A 27,202-nucleotide genomic window follows, 5' to 3' on the forward strand; every position below is an offset into this window, starting at 1 on the left:
CCCTGCAGCTCTGGGATGCAAACTTCAAGTAGGCTGGAGTCAAATGCATGAAGGCAGACGTTGATGCCAAGGAGAGCTAAGCTGTTGGCAATGATGAAGGGGTGGCATGGGATAATGTTAGCGCCATGGTCAGCATCATCAGATGGGTTGGAAAAGAGCAACAGAACTGGGAACTGAGGGAACAGATTCCCCTCACCTTCAGACTGGAGGGTGAAGGGATGATCCCAATACAAACAGCATATCAGAATGCTGGAAAAGGCAGGAAAAACAAATGCTTAACTCAAGTACTATTTTGGAAAATGTAGGCAAAACAGATAGGGATGATCCTCCAGGTCCATCTGGGTTTTCAGGAAGATTCACACAAGCTGATCCAAGTCTAATTACATGATGCTCCTGGAGGACCACACAGACTGTGAAGATGGATCAACACATGGGTTGTACCATCTCACAGATCTGAAAAGAAGAAGCCTGGGCCAAAGGAGGGAAGGGTTGTACAGAAAACTCCAACTCTGGAATAATATTCATGAATGGAAAATTGATCCAACCAGATACCACAGCCACACACTACTTGGACATACCACGTCTGCTATTAAGAAATTTGGTCAGATCCAAAGTCTGAATAATCAATGACTGAGATCAGTGCCACCATGGTACAGACTCTAGATCCAGAGAAACAGCCAAGGGTGCTGGGGGCCTGGGGCCTTCAAATCCTGCTGCCCTATAAGAAGGGATATACAAGACCTCTTTCTACCTTTCTGTTTAGCAACTTTCTTTTTCCCTTATCTTCTTCTTGTTTGTCTCTGTCCCTCTCTCTTTCCTTATCTTTCTTCTTTTCAGCAGAGGATTTGGAAGGAGAAGGGGACATGCATCCTGGATAGGCCCAACAGAAGATGGAGTGAACAAACCTTTTAACACTACCTCTGCTCGATGGTCAGCCAGAACCTTGTGTACGAATGTTGAACAAGCCTGACAACTGGTGTTCAAATAGGCAATACCCAAATAATAAGACATACTTGTCAAGTATATCTTGGGGGAAGCAACATATGCCCACAACCCAAGCACTTTTTGAAAACCAAGGTCTTATCCATGGTAAGACTCACACCACTAGTAAAAGTAAACACCAAAATACACTAGAAAGATACAAGATAACAGAATATCACAAAAGTGGACTACAAGTACACTGAAATTCTAAACATAGGTAAATACACACACACATGCACATATATAGATCTGTATATACTTTATAGCTTAAGCAAACAAATGCAGTACAGAAAAATTGCCCATCAAAATGGATATAACAAACTAGGGAGCATCCTATCTAAGCTGACTAACTAATTAGGAAAAATCCCAACGTACACTATACACAAAAATAAATAAACCTCTAAAAATTACAACTATCAAAGACTAAAAAAGCACTTCCTTGCGTGTAGCTTTGCTGGAGCATGTCTGACCCTTGAAAGCAGCAAAAGAGATCTGAAGAGACTTAGACATGTAGTGCAATTAGGGAGAGTGAGTGGAGCTTTGGAACTGAAGATTCTGATCTGCCAGCTTTGGATCTGACTGGATCCAATAACCACAGGTTGAGGCATACAGAAAAGACTTCAGATTTTATGTTACACGTTCAGGGAGAAATATGCAATGGAAAGAGAAATGCCATTTGGCTACTTGAGAGGATTTTGAACCTTTGGGAAATTATGGTAATAAAGCACAGTATAGTATAGTATAGTGAAGGGAGGATTGTACAACAAAGATTTGTTTAAATTATTTTGACTTTATCTTTACAGTTTGAAAAGAAGCTATACAATAAGCTTTGGGGCGCTTGTAAGGAGCAGTCTTCATAATTGGAGAAATTGTACTCAAGCAATGGCACATTTAGACTGTTCGATTTTTTCTGAGAGTCCTTTGATTAGCTGAAGTTTGTGGCTCATACAGTACAGTGTGTTGTCGTTGTGTCTTTCGGCTTTTCCTGGTTAGGGGTCGCCACAGCGGAACTCCGGTCCGCTAATGATTGGCAGTAGATTTTTACATGCCGAGTTGCCAGCCCTGATGCACAACCTTCAACGAAGGTACGCCCATTCATGCATGTCTCCACACAGAAGACGCTCTAGCGGAGAATCGAACAGGACAGCGTCTATCTGTGAGGCGACAACGTTACCGCAGCACCATCACGTGTCTTGTAATGGGACAAAATGGTGCTCAACTAGTGGCATATTTTGCCTGTGTGCCATTTCAAGCATGCAACTGTTAACCATATGTGAAATGTACATACAGTTATAATATGCTTAAAGAAGAGGGAACTCTCTGAATATAAGTAGCTCCAAAGATGCTAAACAGAGCTGATCGTCATGGTGGGCATCAGACTGATATTGCTGCATGTTCAATAGTTAATGCACTTTTGAATATGTAACATGCACTGGTCAGATGATGCATATTAAAATGATTAATGTGTTACGTAACCCTCTTCAACATGAAGATCTGTTATAACTATTTTCACACAAGTGATTTATAATGAAATACTGATGTTTACATCGGTGTGGCAGGTGCTGGTTATTAGCCGAGGCAGCAAGGCACAATTACTGCATCCTCTTAAGGACAAAGCCCCTCGCACATAATTTGGTGCTACAAATGCAGATTTAAATTTATTTTCTTATTAACATTTGATTACCAGGAAAGTCTGACTGGGTAGGAGCCCATTATCAGCGGAGGCCCAGGGAGAAAAGCTCCAAAGTATTACAAAATATTTTGTAAAATTATTGTTTTTAATCTTCAAAAATAATACAAAAATCATCTACAGTTTAAAATAACTATACCAAATTGGACACAATATAAAAACATTGGTTAAGAATACATACCAGTTATACAACAATGATTTAATATTTAGAGAAATATTGGTCAGTTCATAGAAAAATGAAAAGTAAGTTAGCATAATACAAACAGGAACCTTACTGTCTTTACCATCACACATTAACAAACAGCAGTGGTGCAGGTCATGAGATTACAACTTTAATGAAAAGGAACACAAGTGGCTCAAAGGACTACATGGGGCTAATGTTCAGGGTGGACACTGCATTGATATTGTTTTGCATTAATATATCATGTTGTTTCAAAACTAGAAGTGCATTCTGTCAGAAAGTGCGCTCTAACAATATCATCACGACTTCTGATTCTATGGTATACATCCGGTTCTGTTAAACCATTTACACACCAGTGACTTAAAATGAAACATTCATATTTGAACTGTCGGGAATTAACAGGTGAAGCAGTTTGATGTGGACTGTTATTTGCAACGTCAACTATGCTTGTCATAAAAAATTTCCTGGATTACAACAACCTGATGCAATATTCAACTGACTCCAGCAGAAAAAATATAATCCAGGCAAAGTCCAACCACAGCTGTCGTTTTATTATGTAAAACCAGCAAATGTTAAGCGCTTTCATCCAGGTACATCTGGACTTCATCAGAACAACATAACAGTGCTCTCACTTCCATTTTATACATAAAGTTCCCGCCTAAAACCCCAATTATGACATCAATTATTCAATTAAAATAAAAATATGCAAATTTAAAAAAGCACTAGTTTAAATTGCTTAAAGATACACATTCCAAGTTAGTTAAAACATTTCATCATAAGGTTGAGAGACCTTCATTTTTACTTAAACTTCTCCTTTTCTTATATAAGTTAATTTTCTAATGAAATTTCATACTAGGATGAAAAATAAAGACTTACTCAAAATCTAACAACATAATTATAAACAACTATCTCAAACATTCATACTGGTATTGACTGGTGAATTAATATAGTACAAAGAATTATATCTTGCATTTTTAAAGTTGTTTTTTTCCCCCAATAGTTGGTAATGATTTTAACATATATTTTTTCTGCTGGAGTCAGTTGAATATTGCATCAGGTTGTTGTAATCCAGGAAATTTTTTATCACAAGTTGTTCCACATGGATTCCCTCCACGAGCTCTCTGGGTATGGGAACTCCATTACCAGAGAAGAAGTTGACAAAATCCACTCTGAACTAGCGATCGTTAAAGGTGAACTTTCATGGTTAATTGACTTACTCACACCGCCTACTACCACTTTAAATGGCAAAAATCTTATTAACGTAAACAACGTTCTGACGTCATCTCGTTCCTCTATGGGCAATGGCAGCGACGCGGATATCCCGAATGGGCAGAGGAGGCTTTCCTTACCGCTTTCGTCGGACTGCACGCAGAGGAAAGGTGAAATTCAAGGTTTGAGCAATCCGGAAAGTGTGTTCAACCTATCAGGAACAAAAGGAAACAAGGAAGAGGACATTTATTTAATTTCGGGTGCAAAACCTAAATGAGCACCACCAGTAAGGACATATGCTACAACGGAAAAATCTAAAACTCATACCTGTCACAAACATAAAGGTACTGTTTTTCAGTCTTCCCCTGGGGGAAATAATATCAATTTCAATAGTGACAGGATAATGCATATGCCGTTTGAATTTAAAGCTAGTAATGATGTGAATACACTTTGTAGGGATGAACAAGACAAACCTGCACCACTCAAACAAATGATATTTTCTTTTGGTGATAAATTAAACAGGATAAAAATGTTGCAGTTGGAAAATATGTACCTGCGTAAATGTATTGACTGTAATGTGATACCTATGGGCTTGCGATTTTTCAAAGAGCCAATAGGCATAGAAATGAATGAAGATAATGTTAAAACTTGCAGTAGCATGTTCGATGATTTTGGTAAAAGGTTTATGAAATTTATTATAACTAACAATGATATGAAATTGAGCAGACTTTTGTGTGAGGCAGAAGATATGAGCAATAATATAACCAAGGATTTGTTATTTCCACAGTGGGAAGCACTTTATCATAAACAATATGACTATGCAGATACTAATAGTAAAAAAGTGTTTGAACGTAAGAATAGAAAATTACAAAGAGATATTCTCCAGTATAAACAGGGGAGGGCCTATAGATGGAATACTGGAAATGATAGAACCAAGAATAAAACAAATGGTAGAGAGAGACAATTTTCCCATAAACCATACACATATGAACAAGATTTTTTATGGGAGAATGGGGAAGTGGAAAATTGGCCAACACTGAAACATCAGGGGAAAGGGAAACCCCGGTGGAACAGTTACAGACAACACTAGGAACAGGGAATAGTGTAGCTCACAGCGAAGGGGAGATACTAGGGATAGCTGTTGAATGGCAGACAGTCGACCCAATATTCCCTAATATATTAGAAGCTAGTGGGGATGTTAAAATATATAATTATACACCTCATGACATCAATCCCGAATCCTTACAAATTTTGACCAAAGGAATGAAATATATCCCAGATAGGTCAATGGACCTCACAGATACGTTAGTTGAGACTAAACTGTTTCTCAGGAAATTAAATCTTGGAATATTCTTCCAAAATGATTTAGAATACAGGCATACAGCAGGTTTAAGAAAGAAGAGCACCTTTACCCCCCCCCCTCTAGCTAAAACTTTAATGTCTTTTGTGAATGTTATAAATAAGGAAATATATTCTTTGTATAACAAAAAGAAATACAACACCAAGTATAGAGCAACTAATCATCAGGCTACTTCAGCTCTTGAAAAACTTAATGACAATAATATAAGAATAATGGTAGCAGATAAGGGGGGAGGGGTAGTATTATATGATAATACTAAATATAACATCAAAATATTTGAAATACTTAATAATACTGACCAATATGAAGCATCATCGTTAAATGAAGTGAATATTTCATATAGACGAATTGATTCATATTTGGAAGAATTCTTACTTGATAACAGAATAGACGAAGACTTGTATAAATATCTAAAGGTGGATTTTCCCATACTGGCAACAATTAAAGGGATCCCCAAGATCCATAAGAACCTGTCTGACCCTCCCTTTAGGCCTATAATTTCGGGTAGTGATAGCAAAGTATTCCCTTTTGGAAAGTATATAGATTATAAATTAAAACATATATATACTTCCATTAAGCACATAATCAAAGATTCGTGGGAATTCTTGGAGTTATTCACACAAGAATTGTGGCACCCAGAGCTACTGTTTGTTACCAATGATATTCAAGATTTGTTTTCATGCATTCCCAAATTGGAAGGTTTAGAAAGATTTATGTGTAGTCTCCACAAACACAGTGGATTCTCCACTGATGAGATCTCTCTGCTCGCAGCATTTATGGAACTAGTGTTGGATTTCAACTATATTTATTATGAAGGTGAATACTTCAGACAGGTAACAGGAGTGGCTATGGGAGCATCATGCGCTCCCATATATGCCAACCTAGTCCTATTAGACTGGGAAGAGGAATTTGTACTGCATTCTAGTTGGATGAAATATATAACAACTTATGTCCGGTTTTTGGACGATATTTTCATCCTATGGAAAGGGAGCAAGGACGAATTGTCTGACTTCCTGAGGTACATAAATCAAACTACAGGATATTTAAGATTTACATATAAAATGGATAAAGATGGGATCAATTACCTAGACACGTATATTTTTAATGACGGTACATCTTTCCAGTCTCAAATATACAGGAAAGATACATACAGCAACGGATATCTACACTATGATAGTGCCCACTCATATAACACCAAAAGAGGTATAATAAAAGGACAGTGCATTAGAGCAGCGAGAATGACAACAACAAAGGAGGGTATGCTATCAGAACTCAACTTTATTAGTAGAGCATTTATAGAAAAGGGATACCCCAGGGACATGGTAACAGATATTATAACATATGTGGCTAAAGAATGGGGTCAGAAATACCCACCCTTACTTGGAATAGGTCTTGATAACAAAAAAGGACTGCAATGCCACAATGGAAATGGTAAAATGGAAAATAGTGTAAAGAGACACCAAAAAGCCTGTATCTTGAAATATGGAGCATGCAGTAATGAGATCAAGGGTATAATTAATTCCAATTGGAACATCTTAACAAGTGACAGTAGTATAAAAGAAAAAATACCCAGTTTTCCTAGCTTTGTATATAAAACAGGAAATAATATAAAGAGAATCTTGGAACTTAATTACAACTTTAATAATAGTACTAAACATGAGAAGATTGGCACCAAAAAATGTGGTAATTGCAATTACTGTAGTTTTATTTTTGAAAAGGACTCAATTTCACTCAACAATAATGTCAAAACTAAAATCAGGTTTGGTAATGGTAACTGCTTGAGCCAGCATGCCATATATCTAGCCCTGTGCAACACCTGCATGAATTACTATGTAGGGAAAACTGATCGACATCTGAAAAACAGAATATATGATCATTTATATTGCATAAAAAAAGCAAGATTCTAACAATGCTTTGTCAAGGCATTTAATGAACAATACTAATTGCACAGGGTTTAAGTTTGCAATACTGGAATTAGTGAGACCAAATCCAACAGGGGGAAATATAAAGGCACGAGTGAGTGACAAAGAAGTTAGGTGGCAGATTAGACTCAATGCTGCGGTACCACCAGGACTTAATGAAGTAATACCTACAAAGCCTTTGTTAAGGCAGTAGGTAATAACTATTGTACAACTTAAGACATAAGGGTAAAGCTATATGTATTGCTATATTCTTTATTAGTGAGGTATCTTCAAGAATATATACATGTATACATGACCTGGTTAGGGTATGTAATGTATTAATTTCAAACTACATTCATACCATATGTTAAAATCATTACCAACTATTGGGGGAAAAAAACAACTGTAAAAATGCAAGATATAATTCTTTGTACTATATTAATTCACCAGTCAATACCAGTATGAATGTTTGAGATAGTTGTTTATAATTATGTTGTTAGATTTTGAGTAAGTCTTTATTTTTCATCCTAGTATGAAATTTCATTAGAAAATTAACTTATATAAGAAAAGGAGAAGTTTAAGTAAAAATGAAGGTCTCTTAACCTTATGATGAAATGTTTTAACTAACTTGGAATGTGTATCTTTAAGCACTTTAAACTAGTGCTTTTTTAAATTTGCATATTTTTATTATAATTGAATAATTGATGTCATAATTGGGGTTTTAGGCGGGAACTTTATGTATAAAATGGAAGTGAGAGCACTGTTATGTTGTTCTGATGAAGTCCAGATGTACCTGGATGAAAGCGCTTAACATTTGCTGGTTTTACATAATAAAACGAGAGCTGTGGTTGGACTTTGCCTGGATTATATTTTTTCTGCTGGAGTCAGTTGAATATTGCATCAACTATGCTTGTCTACTGAAACAAGTCCATGGCACTTCAGGGTTGTTTACAACGGAAATATCAGAGCCCCCCCCCCCCCCCAAGATAAGAAATATATTTTAACAATGAAATTAATATGTTCACTCTGTTGTTGGAAGTGAACTACTATCTGGGCTACACTTCAAGGTTTTCTGAAAAACTACCTATCAAGGCACCTAGTGATATAGTCCACAAATGGATAAAAAAGTATGTGTGACTGCACTGCATACAATATACTTTAAGAGACTACTGCAGTTTTACGATGGCAAGCAAGACATGCTGATTGCAAGCTGGGAGCCTGAAAGATTCACTGGTGCTAATGTGCATAAGGAGGGTATTGTATGAACAATTGCTCCAGGGATACTATTATATGTCAAATTGTTCAATTACTTTCTGTAAACAGTGAATCAGCAGTCTTACAGCACTGTTGTACTTACTATGTTAAAACTCATTTTATTTTGGTTATTCTTGCTGACTTGGAAAACAAAGAAAATGATGTCAGACCACATCTAAAGTATTGGCTAATTGTATATATTGCTTTAGTGAAACTCTTACACTGTATGGTGTGCATCTTTAGTAAGGTACTTGTATAGCAAGGATACCCAAACAGTTTTTAAGCTTAAATTCAAAATTATTAGAGTGCTTTATTACCAAAGCACTTTACACCAACAAGAATTAATTCATATTACTTGATGATGGAAGACAAAACTAGTTATACAAAGAAAATAATTAAATCTGCAATAAAAAGTTCACAAACAGCTGTGCAAAATTATAAACATTTCTTCACTGAAAATAAATAAAACTGCCACAGCTTGAACATTTAAAAAGCTACTGTAAACTGACATACAACTAAAGTTCAAAAACATATATTGGAAGTAAAACACGATCCCAGAAACAGCTAGCTTTAGCAGCAGTTAAGGACAGAAGTTCACAGCAACAGTGTCTCAGAGTCTGCTAATAGGCAGAAAGCAAATCGATGGAAAAAAACATTTAATTTGACATAAAATGACAATAAATCCATTAAAAGGCATTTGAAATCACTTAGTTTAAGATAAATAATAAAAATGAAGAAATACTCCAAATGGTCTAAAAATCAGTCACCTAAATATATTTCCAAATAAGTGGGTCAGCGGTGCCACAGCCTCAATGACCCAAAAGTTCAGTGTGTCCCTAGAGTGCAACCATTTAGCAAAACGATATCCCCACATCAAACATCAAAACTGCAACATGCTAGAAGGTCTCATCTCATTCCATTTGTACTGGTAGCTACAATTACTGGGAAAAGTTCCAAATGCCAACCAAAGCCAAAGCACTACCAAACCTTACACAGTTCCATAGCTACAGGAATTAAACCTCAACATGGTAAAAAACAACACAGTTCTGAGGCATAGTCTGGGGCAGAATTCCAAGAATAAAATCAGTACAACAATGCTCATCTGTCACAACTTGTGAGCATTGCCATTGCCTCAGTTGCAACTGATTTTGGGTTTGCTTAGTGGCCTTTTTAATAAATTAAATGAAAAAGAAGTCATGTACTTAGCATAACATTCCATCTGTGTTGTCAATCTTCATTCTTCCTCAACAATTGGGTTTAGACCTGATCCAGCGGGTCAAACCTGGCCGATGATGAAGCTCGCAGCCACAAAATCTCTCAAGCTTCTCCCTTACCCAAAATGCACCTACAAACTACCTCAAATCTTGTTTGCTGCTACACTGGCATAGGAAGATTAAGAGAATTATGGAACAGCCATATCCAGAAGTCATACATAAAAATAATATATAAAGACCGTGTAAATGCTCATTCCTCCAGAGGCCATAGGATGGGAGTTGGTGAGCGGGGAGTTGAGGAAGAATGAAGATCGACAACATAGATGGAATGTTTAAGTACATAACTTCTTTATCTGATGTTGTCAATCTTCATTCTATCCTCAACAAGTGGGACAGCATCCCTAGATACCTGTATCAAGGGTGGACTCAAGGAAGGATATTCCTGAGCAGCATACAACCAAATCACGCCCTACCTCTGGAGACCAGATCCAACTTGTAAGGAGTGACAAAGGTATGGGGAGTAGCCCAAGTTGCTGCTGCATAAATATCTATGGACATTCTTGATTGAAAACTGTAGAAATAGCCATAGAGCTAGTGTGGAGTGCACTTTCAAGGGCTGTGCAAGAGAAATGCCTGATTTAGCACAGACAAAGGAAATGCAATTTGTAGACCACTTTGATAGAGCAACTTTGAAAGCTGGTTTGCCTAATGTTGGTTCAGAGAAAGAAATAAGCAGCTGGTCAGCTTTCCGGATTTTTTTCTATTCTATGCAAACAAAATCGCAATTGCCTATGAGCAGCCAGCAAATGTAAGGTGTATTATCCTTTGCTGGTAAACTTGGTCAAAAACACTGGTAGATTGATAGCACGATTGATGTTGGGTTCTGACACCACCTTTGAAAGAAAAGACAGGTTGGCATGCAAGGTCACATTATCTTTGTGGAAAACCAAGTATGGAGGTTTAGAAGATAATGCTTGGATCTAAGAAATTCTTATTGCAGAAGTAATGGCAACCAAGAAAATTGTCTTCCATGTGAGATATTTAAAGTCACAAGTAGCTGCTGTTTCAAAGGGAGGTTGTGTGAGAGACTGAAGCATCAAATTGAAATCCCATGGAGGAGTAGGGTCTTAAAAGGAGGCCTTAGAAGGGTCCCTTTTAAGAAGGCCTTGTTCAATTTATCAGAAGCTATGGATGCGCCCTTAATACCTGTATGGTAATTTGAAATTGCTGCTAGTTGCACTTTCAGTTGAAGAACTAGCGCCATTTTGAAATAGGTGTGCAAGGAAATCTAAAATGAGATTGATAGGCTCTGAAAAGGGGGTCATGATTGTATTGCTGAGCCCAAAGAGCAAATCTTTTCAATTTACTGAAATATGCTTTTCTTGTCAAGGGTTTATGGAAGATAAAATTATACATTAGACAGGTGACGACAGCATAAACTGTCTGACTACTAAGTGAACTGCAGAAACCAAGCAGTCAGCTTGAGGTTTGGTATATTCATGTGTGACATGACCATCAGGTGAGACAGGAGGTTTGGAGTCAGATCTAGGTTCCATGGTGGTTGAACAAGGGAAGGACACAGGAAGGGAAACCAAAATTTGTGGAGGCCAATAAGGAGCAATGAGGATTATTGTGCTCTTTGACCTGGTAGTTTTCTGCAGAAAGTTTATAATCAATGGGGTTGGTGGGAAAGCATGCAGGAGACCGGGGGGACAAATCGAGAAGTACAGCATCCCTCGGTGACTGCCCTTGTGGGGGAATCAGGGCAAAGTAGTTGCTGCACATTTGGTTTTGAGAAGAGGCAAAAAGATCGCAGCATGGCTGGCCCCACTGATGGAAAATCTTGTTTACCACTTCCTTGTTGAGGGACCACTCATGTGGAAGAAGAATTCATCTGCTCAGTTTGTCCGCAGTCATGATGGATCTCCCCGGAAAATGCGTCGCTAACAGAAAGCGGTCAGAAGAGATCACCCACTGCTGGACCCAGAGAGCTTCTTGACACAATGGGTAGATTTGGGTCCCCCCCTTGTTTACTGATGTATCAGACAGCTAACATGATATCCATTTGAATCGCAGTTGGGAAAAACACCTTGAAATGCTCACAATGCCAAGACTCTCAACTCTAGAAGATTTGTATGCAAATTGGCTTCTTTGGGGGACCAAGTACCCTGGACTGTCTTCCCCAGATAATGCCCCCCACCCTAGCTGGGAAGCATCCGTAGTCACTATGGCCTTGGACTATTAGGGGATGAAGGACAGCCATGGAACAGTTAATTGGATTGGATTCATGAATACAGATCTCTTTTGCAGCTGTTGGTAATTCTATTCTAGTACAACACTGACTGATGGACGATTGAAGGATCTGCATGTAAAAGCTGTCCAACAGAACTAAGGTCATCACTGCCACCATGAAGCCTAGAGTTCGGAGAACTGTGCGGGCTGAAATTGAGGTGTTCTCTACAACCTTCTTGACCTGTGACCTTATTGTTTGAACTCTGTGAGAGTCTGTACAGACCTACTCCTGTACACAGAAGATGGGCATTTGTTTTTTTCTGACCACTGTTTGAAGTATCCTGAAGTCATGCAGCTAAATTATGCTACAAGTCAAAGTGCAATAACTGCAATGAAAGCTTTTTCATAACACATTTTATTCCAGATGTTGTCATCTAAAGCAATGAATATGTCAGCAGTAAGTTCAAATATATTTTCATAAAAATAGGGAGTTCAAGAATATTACTTCTAATATCAACCATAAACCATCAAGTGGTCAAGCTGAAAAAACAATATAGGGGTGAAACTTTTAAATGAAGTCTTTAAATGTATCAACACTAAGAATGTTTACTTGAATACGAAAATACTCCACTGTTAATGAATCACAAGTTAAACAGCATAATTCCTGTGTGTTATTTCTCTTGTCAAACCCTGAGAACAGGAACCATTTCTTCAACAGGCTGCAACACAAACAGACAAAACAAAAATTCTGCTAAGACACACAAACCAGAGAAATTCATAATCTATAAGAAGGATATAAAAGGAGAATTCAACAAAGATGTTACAAAAAACCTGAAGCTTTGCAAATACTTGAGCAATCAATATAATTTGTTGAGAAAACAAAACTTGGTAAAAAATGATGAAAATAAACGGGAGATATTTGGTCAAGAACAGTAAAGCATTAAAAAAAGAAAAGATAAGTAATGCACTTGAAAGCTGCTGTGAAGAACAACTTCAGTCAGTGTAGAAATATCAAGGCAGGCATCCAGAGACACATCTGAGGAAAAAGGCAGAGCAATAACAAGAGTGGTGGTGAAGGGAGTGGCTGCAAGCCGCTAGGGGTTATGAGTTGCAAGTGATAACGGTGCAGGAGTGTAGTACTGGCATTGTTTTGTGAAGCTGAGGACTTCACAAATAAATGTCCATACCGCATATGTGGTAACAACTAAAGTGCACACTGTGTAGTTATTTAACTGTAGCACAGCAAGTATCAAGTAGCTTGTTACAAAATCAGTCCTAGCTTTTATTGCTCCTCAACTTTAGTTTGAGGGGCACTAGTTTGGGGGTCCTGCACAGGTTGCAAAATGAACTAGCTACGGTTCTGAAAAATATCAATTCTCCTACAATTAAAACCAGAGCTGCTATCTTCACGTGAAAGCACCACTGACATACTTATGTCCCCACTCCTGAAATGCTCAGGATTTGGATCACCACTGAGAAAGCTAGCTATATACATTGACAGCTTGTAAATCAATGAAGCCAATGCCAATTGTGTTTTACTTCATCATCATTACAGAGTTTAAAATGGAATACAGGTTTATGTATTAAAGTCTGAATGTCTAAATAAAAAGAAAAATGAATCAAATTACATAAATCTAAATGCATTACATTAATAATGGCCATAAAAAATTAATACTTTGTGGGGTTTTTGAAAAAATTTCTAGAACATATTTAATATCTCAAATAAATTAATGGCTTTATGAAAACAAGGATATAAAATTATGATACTTGGTTTAAATAAAAAAGCTGGAAATAAAAACGCCTTTTTTAACTTATTATTTCATACTTAAAATAATGAAAATCATACAACTTCTACTCAGACTCTATTCTGTTTATAATAAATAGTCAGTCTCATTTGCAACCAGCATGATAAAAGCAGCGATACCTTAGCCAATCACATTCTGCTACAGAAATGAATAAACTAGGCATCAGGCAACACAAAACAATGCAAGTAAAATTTAAGAAATTAACATAATCTACTGGTATTGCAACTGGTCCCTTGGGGGGGGGGGTAAAGTTGGCACTGAATCTGTCAGCCAGTATATTGGCAATATCTGTTGGCTCGGTACAGGAGTTACCATTGTGCAGTAGCTCAGAGCACATCTGGGTATTGCCATGGAGATTCTTTATATAACTATGTAAGACCTTGTGGTTTTCTTTACTATCTGCTGCAATTCTGTTTTCATAGGGTAGCTTTAGAGGATTTGATGAGGGATCTCAACTTTTTGTTGAGGCTGATAAGGGAGTTTTTCCAGTTTTGGAACTTCACCTTATTCTGCATCAGTTTCCTCCTTCTGTTGTAGAGTTTGTTTATGGCAGGAGACCACCAGATTGACTTCCTTTTTTTGGAGGAGAGCGTCTTGGTTCTTTTGGGTCTGGCGAGATGCATGCATTTTTGAACGTATTCGTACAGTGCATTGGTGTATGATTAGGCGGTCATGCAACTGATCTCCATTTGCATAGGTGCCATGAAGTTAGCCACCTCTGTTTTTAGGAGCCCAAAGTTAGCTTTGGAGAAGTTTTTCATGGTGGTTACCTTTCTGGGGGGGTGGGGTGGGAGGGATGTGGATTTCCAAGGTGATTAGTTTGTGGTCAGATCTAACCAGGGAGGAGTTGACTATTCAAGGATGTTGCTACCTCTAGTTGGGATAAGAATGAGCTGGTCCAGGGCATTGGAATTAATGAATTCCAGGAAACGTTGGGCAAGTGTATTGGTTCACAAGTAGTTTTCCCAGTTAATTTATTTTACATCTGTTGACCGGGATAGTCTGACTGGATACATGTCCATTTTCAGTGGGGGCCAGGGGAGAAGAGCTCCAAAGGTAGCTACAAAAGAAAACAGATAGCACAAATTAAGCAGTTTTCAGAATGTGAAGAGACAAGGTAAGTTACACAATCTCACAAACTTATGAAATAGTTTAACAAATTACAAGACAAAGAAGTTGCAGGTAAAATAGTATAGGTACACAGATATAGTCAGGCATGGAGAAAGGACACAACCAATGAGAACTGAAATACTGCTTTGAGACATTTCCGGAATTGAGTTAGGGCTGTCTCTAGAGTAATGTCAGCAGGCAGTGAGTTCCAAGTTTTGCCAATAGAGTTGGCAAACAGAGAGTCACCAGCTGAGATGTTGGATTTGGCAGTGTGAACTACCAGTCTATCAGATGAGCAAAGTGCTCTGGGGTTGCAGTAGGGGTAGATAACTTTTTAAGTGCAGGTGTTTTTTCGGGTTGGTAAAGTACTTTATGAGCCACTATAAGTTGGTTGTGCTGAATTAGCCTGGGCAGTTCTAGCCAACCAAGATTATTTAGCTTTGTACAGTGATGTGTTCTGTAGGGCAAGCCAGTGGCGAATCTAGCTATGTGATTACAGCAGCTAGAGTTTGTTAAGATCAGTCTTGTTTAAACTGGTAAGTAGAGGGGAGGCACAGCAAAGGGTAGAGAGTAGATGAGTGTGGGCAATGACTGTTCTGGTATGTGGGGTTAGGAATGGTTTAATCCTATATAGGTGAGCCAAGTTTTTTGTTAATAGTTTTGATAGTTTTATTGACATGCATATCAAATTTAAGATCGTTATCTACAGTAACACCCAAGAGTTTTGTAGAGATATCTGGGGAGATTATGGTCCATTATTAGACTTAATAGAGAAAGGTAATACTGAGGACTTTTGGGTGGGTGAGAAAAGTAGTAGCTTAGTTTTGTTGGTGTTTAAGATCAGACGGAGGTCAGAAAGCCAATTTTCAACTATGTTAAAAGTATCCTGAGCTACTGTCTACAAATCTGGCTAGGAGGTGGCAGAGCAAATCAAGGAGAAGTCATCTGCATACTGAATGCAGTTTGCTTTTGGGATGACAGTATAGAGGTCATTGACCCCTGGGGGACACCTAGGGTGTTGGGTAGGAGGATGGATAGTTTATTCTGCCATACGACTGCTTGTTGTCTGTTACTCAGATAAGACTGGAATCAGTGGTGCGAGTGCTTGTCTAAGGAATTTGCTTTCAGGGTGTAGATGAGTAGTTGGTGATTAACCATATTGAAAGCCTTTGAAAGGTCCAAAAAAGGGCTGAGGATAACTTGTTGTTGTTCCTGTCAGTTTATAGCAGTGAAGAAGGTGAGGAGAGCTGAGGTTGTACTATGATGTGGCCTGATGCCATGCTAAGAGTTAGCCAGTAGGTTGTTCTGGATTAGATAGTGAAGTGGCTGTTTATAGATGCACTTTTCCATACTTTTAGCTAGTGGTAACAAGACAGCTCTGGGTCTAAAGTTAGATAGTTCAGTGAAGCTACCACCTTTATGTAGGGGTATGATATGAGATATTTTCCAGATGGACAAACTTTAGCTTCTGATGTGGTATGACTGATTAGAATGGAGATGGGATATGCTATGGCATCTGCAGCTTTTTGCAGATACTCAGCAGGGAGAAGATCCGCAGATAGGCTAGTAGGTTTTAATTTTTTGATTAGGGTACAAATATAAGATGTAGAGACTGTCTGGAAGCTAAAGGAATGCTGGGTGCTGGGATTGGTATGCTGGATGTTAGAGGACCCCTGTGGTAGCTGGCCGGCTAGGGCCTAGATAGTCTCAGTGAAGAAACTATTGACAGTATTAGCTAAATCCTCTGGTAGTTTGTCAGTAGAGGCTGAGGGAATTAGTGTGGTGGTTTGTCAGGAATTCAGTAGTTTGTTTATACCTGCCCACAACTTTTGAGGGTTATTTTTATTTCTCTACTGGAGATGGAAGTAGAAGTTTTTTTATCTGATAAAATGGATCTTTTTGTCTCATTCCTTAATTGCCGGTATTTAAATTGATCTAAAGGGGCTTTAGTGGTACGCCATGTGGCTCATGCCTTGTTTCTGAGTATGATTTTAATGGAAGAGTAGTTTAAGTCACCCAGTATGAGAGTGTTAGGTTGGACCCTAATATTCTCCAGGGTGCTTAGGAGCATGGAGAGTGAGTCTTGAAGCATGGTTGGGGACCTATAGCAGGCTATGACCCGAATTGCTGTCTTACACAATGTTAGCTGCACCTGAAGTATCTCAGATGAGTTATGTTGGGCTACTAGTCTGGAGGTATGCGCATCCTTTATGAACATGGAAACACCACCGCATTTGGAGCTTCTGTCCAAGTTCTGGGGCCGAAAGGTGTGGAATGAGTTATAGCCTGGTAGTGCAGGGGTGCTTTCTGCTGCCTTGAACTAAGTCTCTGTTACAGCACAAATGTCAATGTTCTCCATTTTAAGGAGTGCTTCAAGCGAATGCATTTTGATATTTAAACTTCTAGCATTGAGCAGCATGACCCTTACATTGCATTTGTTTGTAGCTGTTATGGTGGTAAATTTGGTCTTTGGAACACCGCCTAAAAAGGCACTATATGGGTGGGAAGAGCCTTAGCCAATATCTGGAAGTCCGGTGATGACAGATGCAGGCCATCTCTGGAAAAGCATTGAGGTCTGTCAATCATGTCATCCCAGGAAGACAGATACTGGATCCCCTTAGAATGACACCAGAAACTTAGCCAACTGTTGAAATCAATCATTTTCTGGTTAGATGTTATAATACAGACCACAGCATTACAGATCAGTTTCAAAAGGCTGATTGATCTGTAGTCATTGGTTATCTTGGCACTGTTTGAAGAAGAACCTGTTACACAAACTGTGTGGGTTCTGTTTTTCGGCCAATTGGCAATCCATCTTACTACATAAGGATCTGTGTTTAGGAATGTCAGTTTCTTTATACATTGAGGTATGGCATTAAATACTTTGACTACATCTCAGTGAGTTGTATGAATTGCATGACCACTACGAACAGCTTGCATAACGCACCTGAAAAAAATAGCCAGGTTTATCAGACATGATCTCCCTTTGGTAAAGCCAGGTTGTTTGGGTCGAGCAGAGTGAGTCTTTTGATGTCGTCATTAATGAGATCTGTTGTAATACAGACCATAGCATTACAGATCAGTCTCATAAGGCTGACTGGTCTGTAGTTTCTAGGCTCATTGGTAGGGCAAACCATGAGAAGAAGTATAACCACAGAATTTTTGGAAAAGAGTTTATGGCTAGGCTTAGGTTAGACAATTTATTGCAAGATTCAGAGAGTCTGCTTGATATTGTTTAATAGTTTATCAGGCATGTTGTCTGGACCCATGGGGAAGTGTTTTTCTTTAGGAGCAGGTTCTTTATTGATGATAGTGTGTGTAAGGGATTTTGACTGAGAAATATTGGAGTAAGTGTTCCATGGATGTAGTTTGCAGCAGAATTGTTTGTTAATATATTTGTGTCCTTTTTGATAGGAGTGGGGTCTCCAATTAAGAAGAAGTTCAGAGCAATGTTGAATGTTATTCCTTAGTTTTCTAACCTAGATAAAGACATATAATTATCCTTTTTTATAAAAGCTAATCTCCGTTTGTGATTTGCTTTACTGATCCCTGCCAATTTTTACGTCTTGATGACATATTTTATACTGTACTCATTTTGAGGAGTTCTAGCTGTATTACAGAGTGGAGGAGTATTTTTTCCTGTTATAAAGTTTGTCAGTTAACTACCACAAAATATTTTTTTAAACTGAGCATTGTATTTGGCTCTAGTTGGAATTGCTGTATCTATGTGTTTGTATCAGTGGGCATAGGCTCTAGTTGGAATTGCTGTATCTATGTGTTTGTATCAGTGGGCATAAAACTCCTTGTTGAAGTTGGTTGCTGCATCAAGATCAACGGTAATTATTTAACTACGGAGGTGTTAGGAACAGGGGGAATGGAGATTTTGAAAATAAATATCAGTATGTTATGGTCTGGCTAAACCAAAGTTGGGAGAGACTGGGACAGTGGAACTGTAGAGACAATATTGTGAAGATCAAATAACCAAATATTTTGGCCTCTTGTGGATCCCTTCGCTACTTCATCCAGGGAATTTCTGTTTATTAAATCCAAAAGTCTCTGGGAATACCCTACAGTCATGGTATAGGTGCTACTGTCTGTGTTTTGGTAATTCAACTCACTCAATGTTAATGAAGTTATTGTTTGTAGGAATGTTTTTCTAAGAGTTTAAAGAATGTAATATAGTATTTCTTTTCAGTTTGTCTAATGCAACACTGTCAAGCTATCTAAATGCCATTTTACTATCTCTGTACAGACACTGTTTCACTGTCAAAGCTTATTGTACTGTTGCTTCTCAAAGGCACACTGTAATAGTATGTCATTTCTTTGCTGTAACACTGTAGTTGTTGCCTGCTTTCTTCTGAAACATTCAGTAGTATTAATAGCAATTAATATACATGTGATTATTTCTTGATTGATTGTATTTGCCTTTGGCCTGGGATGTGACTGAAAAGGGTTACTGAATCAGGTCACTCACCTGGGTTAACAAACTTAGATGAAATAAATAAAACTGCAATGCTTGTATGTGTTTGAGATTGTCTGTTGACTTGGGTCATGATTGAAAAGGGCTTTCAAACCAACATTCTTCCATGGTTACTATATGTGTTTTTTGTGTGCACACTGGGAACTAGGGTTGGATGGCATGAGCCAGGGTATTCCTATGGGCTAGGCTTGTAAAGGCTCCAGGGCCATTAGCCCAATACACACCTATGAACATTAAAACATGCTGTTAACAATAGATTAGGGACCCTGGAAATTTTGTTTAAATTTGCAGAAGCCATGATCCCGAGACAGTACCCATTTACAGCAAACCGTTGTGAAAAGGTAATAATGGTTTCCTCTGCAAGACGAGGGCTTTTAAGCAGCACAAGCATAAGGTAAGGCCACCCAACACAACAGCAATATCTACCAGTGACAGTGAGAAAGCATATGCCAAGGAAAAGGGGATCTGAAAGCTATGAATACTAAAGGAGTCTCACCCCCCCCCCCCCGTGAAGAGATATATCTGCTATGTCGCTGACAATACAGCGTCTTCAGAACTGCTTAATGGGTGAAGTAATACAGAACTACTCAACATGTCAAACAGCAGCACATAACTGGCATATCCACAGTAATGTCCCAGACTGCCATAGTAAAACGGCTGTGAGCACAGTTTTGTAACAACCCATCAAATGAATTAACTAATTTTGAGAATATGACTCTCATGCTAACTGCATGACTATAAAAGTGAAGTGCCTGTGCTACAGGACACATGTTCAGTCAACATCTGCACACCTCATTTCCTGCAAAAAAACATTTATAAAATAGTATGGTATCCCCTTTACACCTCCCTAGACAGTTATAAAAAAGCAAAATGTTAAATTGGTACTGGCAGCCCCTCTTACATACAGCATTCATTTAAAAGAAAAAAACATACCGCATATACTGTTGATGCAGTACGTAACATGGATTTCTTAGTCTTGCTGTGCATTTCAGGGGGTAGGTGTAGTAAAACAACATCCAGCTATGTAACTGTAACAGTACGTTTCTTGTGCTAAGCACGTAAGGCAAGTTTATACCACAGCTGATATTCAATAATTTTACACTAAAAAAATAAACAGTGGGATGATATTACAGACCATAGTGTACAGAACTGCATGTGTAAACCTTTCAACAAAGGACCTTGAATGCTGTATCACTTCCGCAAAGCAAGGCAAGCATCTCTTTAGCAAAAAGTGCACCAATGAACACAAGAACCAGTATCAGAACATGCTTGCTGTAGAATACCTTTAGGTAAACTCATTTGGCAGCCAGAAGACATTGCAGTCATCTGTATAACTTATAAAAATACACTTAAAGATCTCTATGAAAGACAGCAGCAACGTTATCCTACACCTCAAAGATGAGCAAATGTAGCGGAAAGAATGCAGACTGGCATAACAGGATAACAAAAAACAATGTAGTTCATAACCATACCGTGTAAATCTTTCATTTTCGGTTAAGCAAGGTGGTCCATTTAGCAAATAAATCCCTTCTGATCCTCGAACTGTAAGAGAAAACAAGTAAAAAAAAAAAAAAATTAATAAATATATCCACTCAGAGCCAATTCTAGCACCCTCAAACATACAGATTTAAATAAAATTGATTAACTGGACTGTGTATGTATCTACTGCAGTAATTCTAGGCTTCGATACATAGTTCTTTTTGCTCAAATTCTTTGTCCTTTTCTAGTCACTTGTTGTTTATGTCTGCTACAGGAAGGAGAATGCAATACTACTTGCAATATAATAAAGTTTTTTTGTCCTCTTGGCAAGACATATCGTTGGTTATTCACCAAGAGCTATGTCACTTAGTGCCATTCAGTTTTTTGTTTCTTTCAGTAATTTGAATCCAGTAATTAAGCACTTGAATAGGGTGATTAAATGTTTAAACTCATAACATTTTGTTACGCAGAAGTAATTTTGAGTCATGTCTTAAAGGATTATGTTCGTCAAACTTGTATTCTTCCAACTATCTGTAGTTCTGACATCCATGTCTTTGTAACAGTTTGTGACAGTAGTCAAAGGTTCTAGCACTTTTCTGGCATATGAATGGCTGCAGTTTCAATCGAAAGAGACAAGCTATCTATCAATGCACCTGCGAATAGTGCAGTCCAGTTGCAGGCATGTGCGTTTAAGGAAGCCGGGCCTCCCCTACATACCGCATGCGTTCTTCCTATTCCATAGTATTTCAGCAGACTAGAAAAACTTGTCAGACTAAAGTGTTTTCCTGAGTATAGCTTCCATTAAGCTTTTTAGACTCTCACATTTTCTGCGAATTTTTGCGGTCTTTTCCACCATTGTCCTGTAGCATAACCACTGCTTGCTGTTGGCTGTTTCTTGCAGTACTAACAGAGTTGACTGTGTAGTAATGTTGTACCTTTTCGGTGAAAGACCAATCTTTTACTTGATGAATTTTAAAACAAGAATAGTACATATTCAGAAACAGACACCTGATTTGCATAATTCTTTATCTATACCTTTTAATATACCAATAAGTATACACAACAGAAATGCAAATTAAACTACATCTTTATATTTAAGCAGTTATGGAGTCATGCATGCAGACTTCTGTTTAAAGGAATGACACACAGCCCAGCGCATGCAGTGCATGTTACTACAGTGCACATAGTACTTACATTTACTGTAACTGACAAGTCTAAGTGATAGTAAGCTGTTACAAAACTGCTTATAGATTTTGTGGCAATAAAAATAACATTATGATGAACATCAACAAAACTAAAAATTTGAGATTCGATCCTACCAAAATAAAAGTTAACTAGCACTTACACAATGAGAAATTTAATGTTGTCTGCATTGTTGGTAGAGTTTTTTTATAAACTGATGGGTGGAATAAAGAAATCCTTTACATCATCACATACAGAGTTACTAAAAAACATAGCCAATGTGGTTATCAAGAAAAGTTGGCTTTATTTACGGATGATATTATCTTGCACTTGATAAATCCTGTAAAGGGCATTTTGGTGCTGTGGAATGTTTTGACATAGTTTTATGCCTACTTGTGATATAAAATAAATGAAGACAAAATAAAGGGTATAATGGCAAATTATGTGCCCATACCTGAACTGGGTCAGCAATGTTCATTATTATAGGAACATAAGATGAAATATTTAGGTATATGGATTTAAAAAGTATTCTGTTATGGCTGCTAGGGATACATAGGAATAGAATAAACAAACGACAATACAAAAATTGAGAAGCTGGAAGCTTTTGATTATGGGTGTATTTTTAGTCCCTTTAAGCTTATATACAGGTCATGTGTATTATTATCACCCAATGTAGAACTTGTGGATAATATTTAATAAAGAATTTAAAGAACTTATTTGGGAGGGGAAGAGGGCATGAGATAAGCTGAATTGCCCCACAGCACAATGTGGTTTAGGGTTACCTGATTTGAAGGGGTACTTTAGGGATTGAACAGTTAAAGGTCATCTACATAACTCAGAGAGAGGGCTGTAAACCATAGTGAAAAGGAATGATGGTGAAATAGGTGGGGGTGTGAGATATAAAAAAGGGAAGCTAGAATTTTGAATGGAAGTCCTTAAGGAAAGTCACAACAATCAAATAGAATACTACATTTGTAAAGTAACAGGAAGTGTTTTACATTCATAAGAGAAGGTTACTAGCTAATGGCCCTAGGGTCTTAGCAAGCCTAGTCGGGTAATACCCTTGTCCCCTAGTTAACCATGGTTAGCTGGCCGTTGTTAGAGTGAATCAGTGATTAGCATCAACTGCCCCCTGTCCATGACAAACATAAGTGTCACACCAGGGTGAATTTAGGGTCTTCCATCCAACTGTCAAGGTTGCACTGAAACAAGGTCATTGAGCAGCTCTGCTTCATGTGAAGTGGGAGTTTATTCCAGAGGAGTGGCAATCTCTGGGAGACATATTCGTCTCGCCAATGTGTTCTGTTTATGTCACAGGCTAGGCTGAGATCCCTGGGGTGAGTGACTCTTGTCCCATTTGATTTGCGGACATTATGGCAGGGTCAGAGATCACTTTGTAGGCCAGGAACAGGTTGCCTCTCAGTAATCTATAGGATACAGGATACAGAGTGCAGAGAAAGGGCCTTCAGCCTGTGTAGGTCATGTTTTGGAGGCCCTCAAATTTCTTGGTTAGAAACCTCTGTGGTTTCTCCAGTTGTTGCAGGTGTCTGATGAGGTACATGCAAAAGAGAGCACTGTACTCAGTTAGTGGTCTGATGAGGGTTGAGTATAGAGAAGTTATAACATCCTTGGTCTTGGATGCAATGGCCTTATTTATGAGATATTCAACATAGAAGGCTTTCCTTAAGGTGATCAAAGTTTAAACTGCTGTAAACCTGTGTTCACAAGTCTCTCACTACTGTGTTTGTGCTTAGGGGGTGCTAGCTATAATGTAATTTGCAGGGGCCGCTTCAATACCAAAGGGGGTAATGACGCACTTTTTTGCATCTAGTTTTAGACTGTGACTCTGGCACCAATCAGTAATCTGTGTTAGTCCTTTTTGTAATATGTTAACACCGTTGGGAGGCTCAATAATTACACTGAGTTTGCAGTCATCTGCAAACTTGGTAAGCCACAGGCCATCTACTTTTGCCTGGATGTTCGAGAAGTAGATTCTAAATAGCAGAGGGTCCAGCATAGGCACAACACTGGTAACTGGTCTACTGGTGGAGGTGGAATCCGCAACTTTAATGGTATGTGTTCGGTCAGTGAGCCAGTTTACTACCAAACTAGTGATTTACATGTTAATCTCTAGCTGGGAGAATGTCTCAATGATACCAGAGTAGTGGATTGTGTCGAAGGACTTGGCTAAGTCGAGACAGGCGATATGTACTGCTCTGCCCTCATCTAGGGCTTTGGTGGCATTCTCAAAGAAGTCCATCTGGTTTAATAAGCAAGACCTGCCCTTAATGAAGAGAAACTGGGTTGGGTCAAGACTTTGGAAGTTGCCTATGTCCCTGTTGATAAGGGACATGATGATTCTTTCCATGGCCTTACAGATAAGGCTGGTTAGGCCTATGTGTCTACAGTTCCCATGGTCAGATGATGGACCCCTATTGTGTAAGGGATTACTATTGCTGTTCTCCACTCTGCCGGAATAAAACCAGTACTCAGGTTATGGTTGAAGAGAGTGCCAAGCAGTTCTGCTAGGTCTTGTTTTAGATTGTTTACTAAGCAGCCTGGAATGTTATCTGGTCCCACAGAGGCTATGTTTTGAGCCTTGGAGAGGGTGGATATGACCTGCTCTTTGGAGATGCTAGGTAGTCGACTGGCGTCAGGGACATTTTGGAGTGTGTCTGTTGGGTACAGGGGGGGGGGAATTTGTGCCAAATCTGTCCACCAGCAGGTTGGCAATTTCTAAGGGTCAGTGTGAGTAGTACCATCCACAATCAGTTCAGCACATAGCTGGGCATTCCCTTTAAGATTTTGGGCACAGCTAAAGAAAGTCTTATGATTATCTTTAGCTAGAGATGCTAATTTAGCCTGTTAATTGGCTTTAGAGGACTTAACAAAATATTTGCTTGTTCGAGCTGTGAAGGATATTCTTCCTCTGACGAATAAATTCCCTCTTGTTCTTGGATAAGAGTTTCTTCCTTTTGTTATATAACCTATTTATACTTGCAGTCTTGCAGTCCACCAGGGTGGCCCATTTCTTTGTCAGGACCTGGTTTTAATCTTCATAGGTACAGCGGAATCTATACAGTTGTTTAAATGTCTAGACAGGGCATTCATGTACTCCTCTGCATAGGCGTCATTGTTGGCTGTGTTAGCAGGGGATTTGAAACATTTTACATCCTCGTTTAAGGCTAACATTTGCTTTGGAGAAATTTTTCAGTTTGTTTCCTCTTGGTGGGGTGTCCAGTCTGATCTTTACTTCAAATGAGACAGATTTATGGTCTGACCTCACCAGGGAGGGCAACATATGGGGGGCACACACAGGGTAGTGCAGTAACCCCCCCATGTTGGGGAGTACCAGGTCCAGGACATTCGAGCCCCCTGTAGGGGTGCAGACTAGCTGTTCCAGAGCATTTGAATTAAAGTCTGGGAACCTCAGGGCAATTGCATTTCTGCTCGTGTATGTGTCCAATCTATGGAAGTATAGTTGAAGTCTCCCATGACAAGTATTTGGCCGTATAGGGAGTGATTCTAGCAAGTCCAAGTAGTTGGCGTGTTTCTCTTGGTTTATGGTGGGGGACCTGTACCTAGTGATGATGTGGTAGGGTGTTTTACCTATATTTATTTAATTGTACCTGGAGTAGCTCTACAGTCTTGCTATTTAACCAATCTCGAGATGTATTTGGATTTAATGAAGATGGCTGCACCACCACCTTTGGTTCTTTTATGCTTGTTTTAGGGTCTAAACGTATGGAAGGCTTTGTAACCTTGTATGGCTAGGGTGCTCTCTGCGGCCTTGTACCAAGTCTCAATGACTGCACAGATGTCACCATCTTTCAAGGTGAGGAGTGCTTCCAGGGAGTGCAGTTTTCTGTTGAGGCTCCTAACATTAAGCATCATAACCATGAGTTTGTTTAGACTGGATTTCTTTACGTAGGACATTTTCTTTGTTTAAACACTGCCTAAAAAAGGCACTATGGGGAGGCAATCCTCTTTGACAGTTATCCGAAAACCTAGAGGAGGCAGGTGAAGACCATCTCTGGCAAAGCAGCAAAGTCTCCCAACCATGTCTTCTCAGGCTGACAAATACTGGATCCCTTTGGACTGACACCAGAAGCCAAGCCAAGCCAATTGTTGAAGTCAATCATTTTTTGTCTATATCATGGTATCATCTTGGGCGAAGGTAAAAATGCTACTTAGTGCTAGGGACATACCTGCCTGGGACACACAATCTGAGAGTTCAGTCATATGTATCTCCTTATAGTCCAGAGAGGTATGTCTAAAGTCATTCACTCCAATATGTACTATGACAGTCATGACAGTAATTTTTGTTGAGTGACTTAAGTGAGGCAGCTAACCGTGACTTTCTCCTTGTCCAGCCAGGTGAAGAGGACATCTGTGCGACTCACTATGGAATCACCTATGACCAGGACAGTAGGTTTTTGAGGCATTTTGCCTTAGGGGCTTATTTGTTCAGACATTTGTATGTGTGTTGCAATATGTACTGGGGTCTGTTTGTGTTCCAGTATGTGGGATCGGTTTGTGCTTGGGAGGTCTCTAGTCCTTTGGTAGGCTTTTAGTGAAGACCTCCATGTAGATGGGTCTATGTGACTTGATCTTGTCTTGTGTGAGAGAAGTTTGTGCACTGACAACCTGTTTGATGTCTTGTTTATTGTTACATGACAGGATTGGATTCCAGCTTCATGGTATAGTTATATCTCTCACATACTGTATTTGTTTGCTTTAGGAGTAAACGGTTGTCAGTATACATGAGGCAATTACTACATTGCCCTATGATGGCCATGTCAAATCAGGCTAGCTGGAGAAATGTTGGGACATTAGCTGTCCATAGCAGCAGGCTGAACCTCAAGTAGTAGTTGGGAGTGGGCAAGTTGGATAAGCTTTTTTCTAGGACTAACTCAACTAGCTAAACAAGGGGGGTTATTATGTTGAAGATTTGGGGTGAAGGAGTGCAGTGATGCTGCTCAGCTGAGTTGCCCGCAGTACAGTGGGGAAGCATGGGAGGGTTCTACTGATAAATGTCTAAGGAAAAAAATAGTTTCCAGGAGTTTGTTACTATAGAGTGCACCTCTGACCCTCGCTGTGCATTGCACAGCTATGCGCAAACAT

General features: G+C 38.9%; 1 protein-coding gene across 1 annotated transcript in view; it reads right to left on the reverse strand.

Annotated features, from left to right (window-relative positions):
- EIF2A (eukaryotic translation initiation factor 2A) overlaps positions 1–27,202 on the reverse strand; it is a 1,204,316-nt gene that overhangs the window by 1,140,504 nt on the left and 36,610 nt on the right. The window contains exon 2 of the mRNA XM_044063751.1: positions 20,890–20,959. Coding sequence (XP_043919686.1) covers positions 20,890–20,959 — 70 coding nt within the window. The remainder of the gene's footprint in view (positions 1–20,889; positions 20,960–27,202) is intronic.

Source organism: Protopterus annectens, chromosome 2.part2 (assembly GCF_019279795.1).
Source record: "Protopterus annectens isolate FY-2018-M chromosome 2.part2, PAN1.0, whole genome shotgun sequence".
Taxonomy (NCBI): domain Eukaryota; kingdom Metazoa; phylum Chordata; order Ceratodontiformes; family Protopteridae; genus Protopterus; species Protopterus annectens.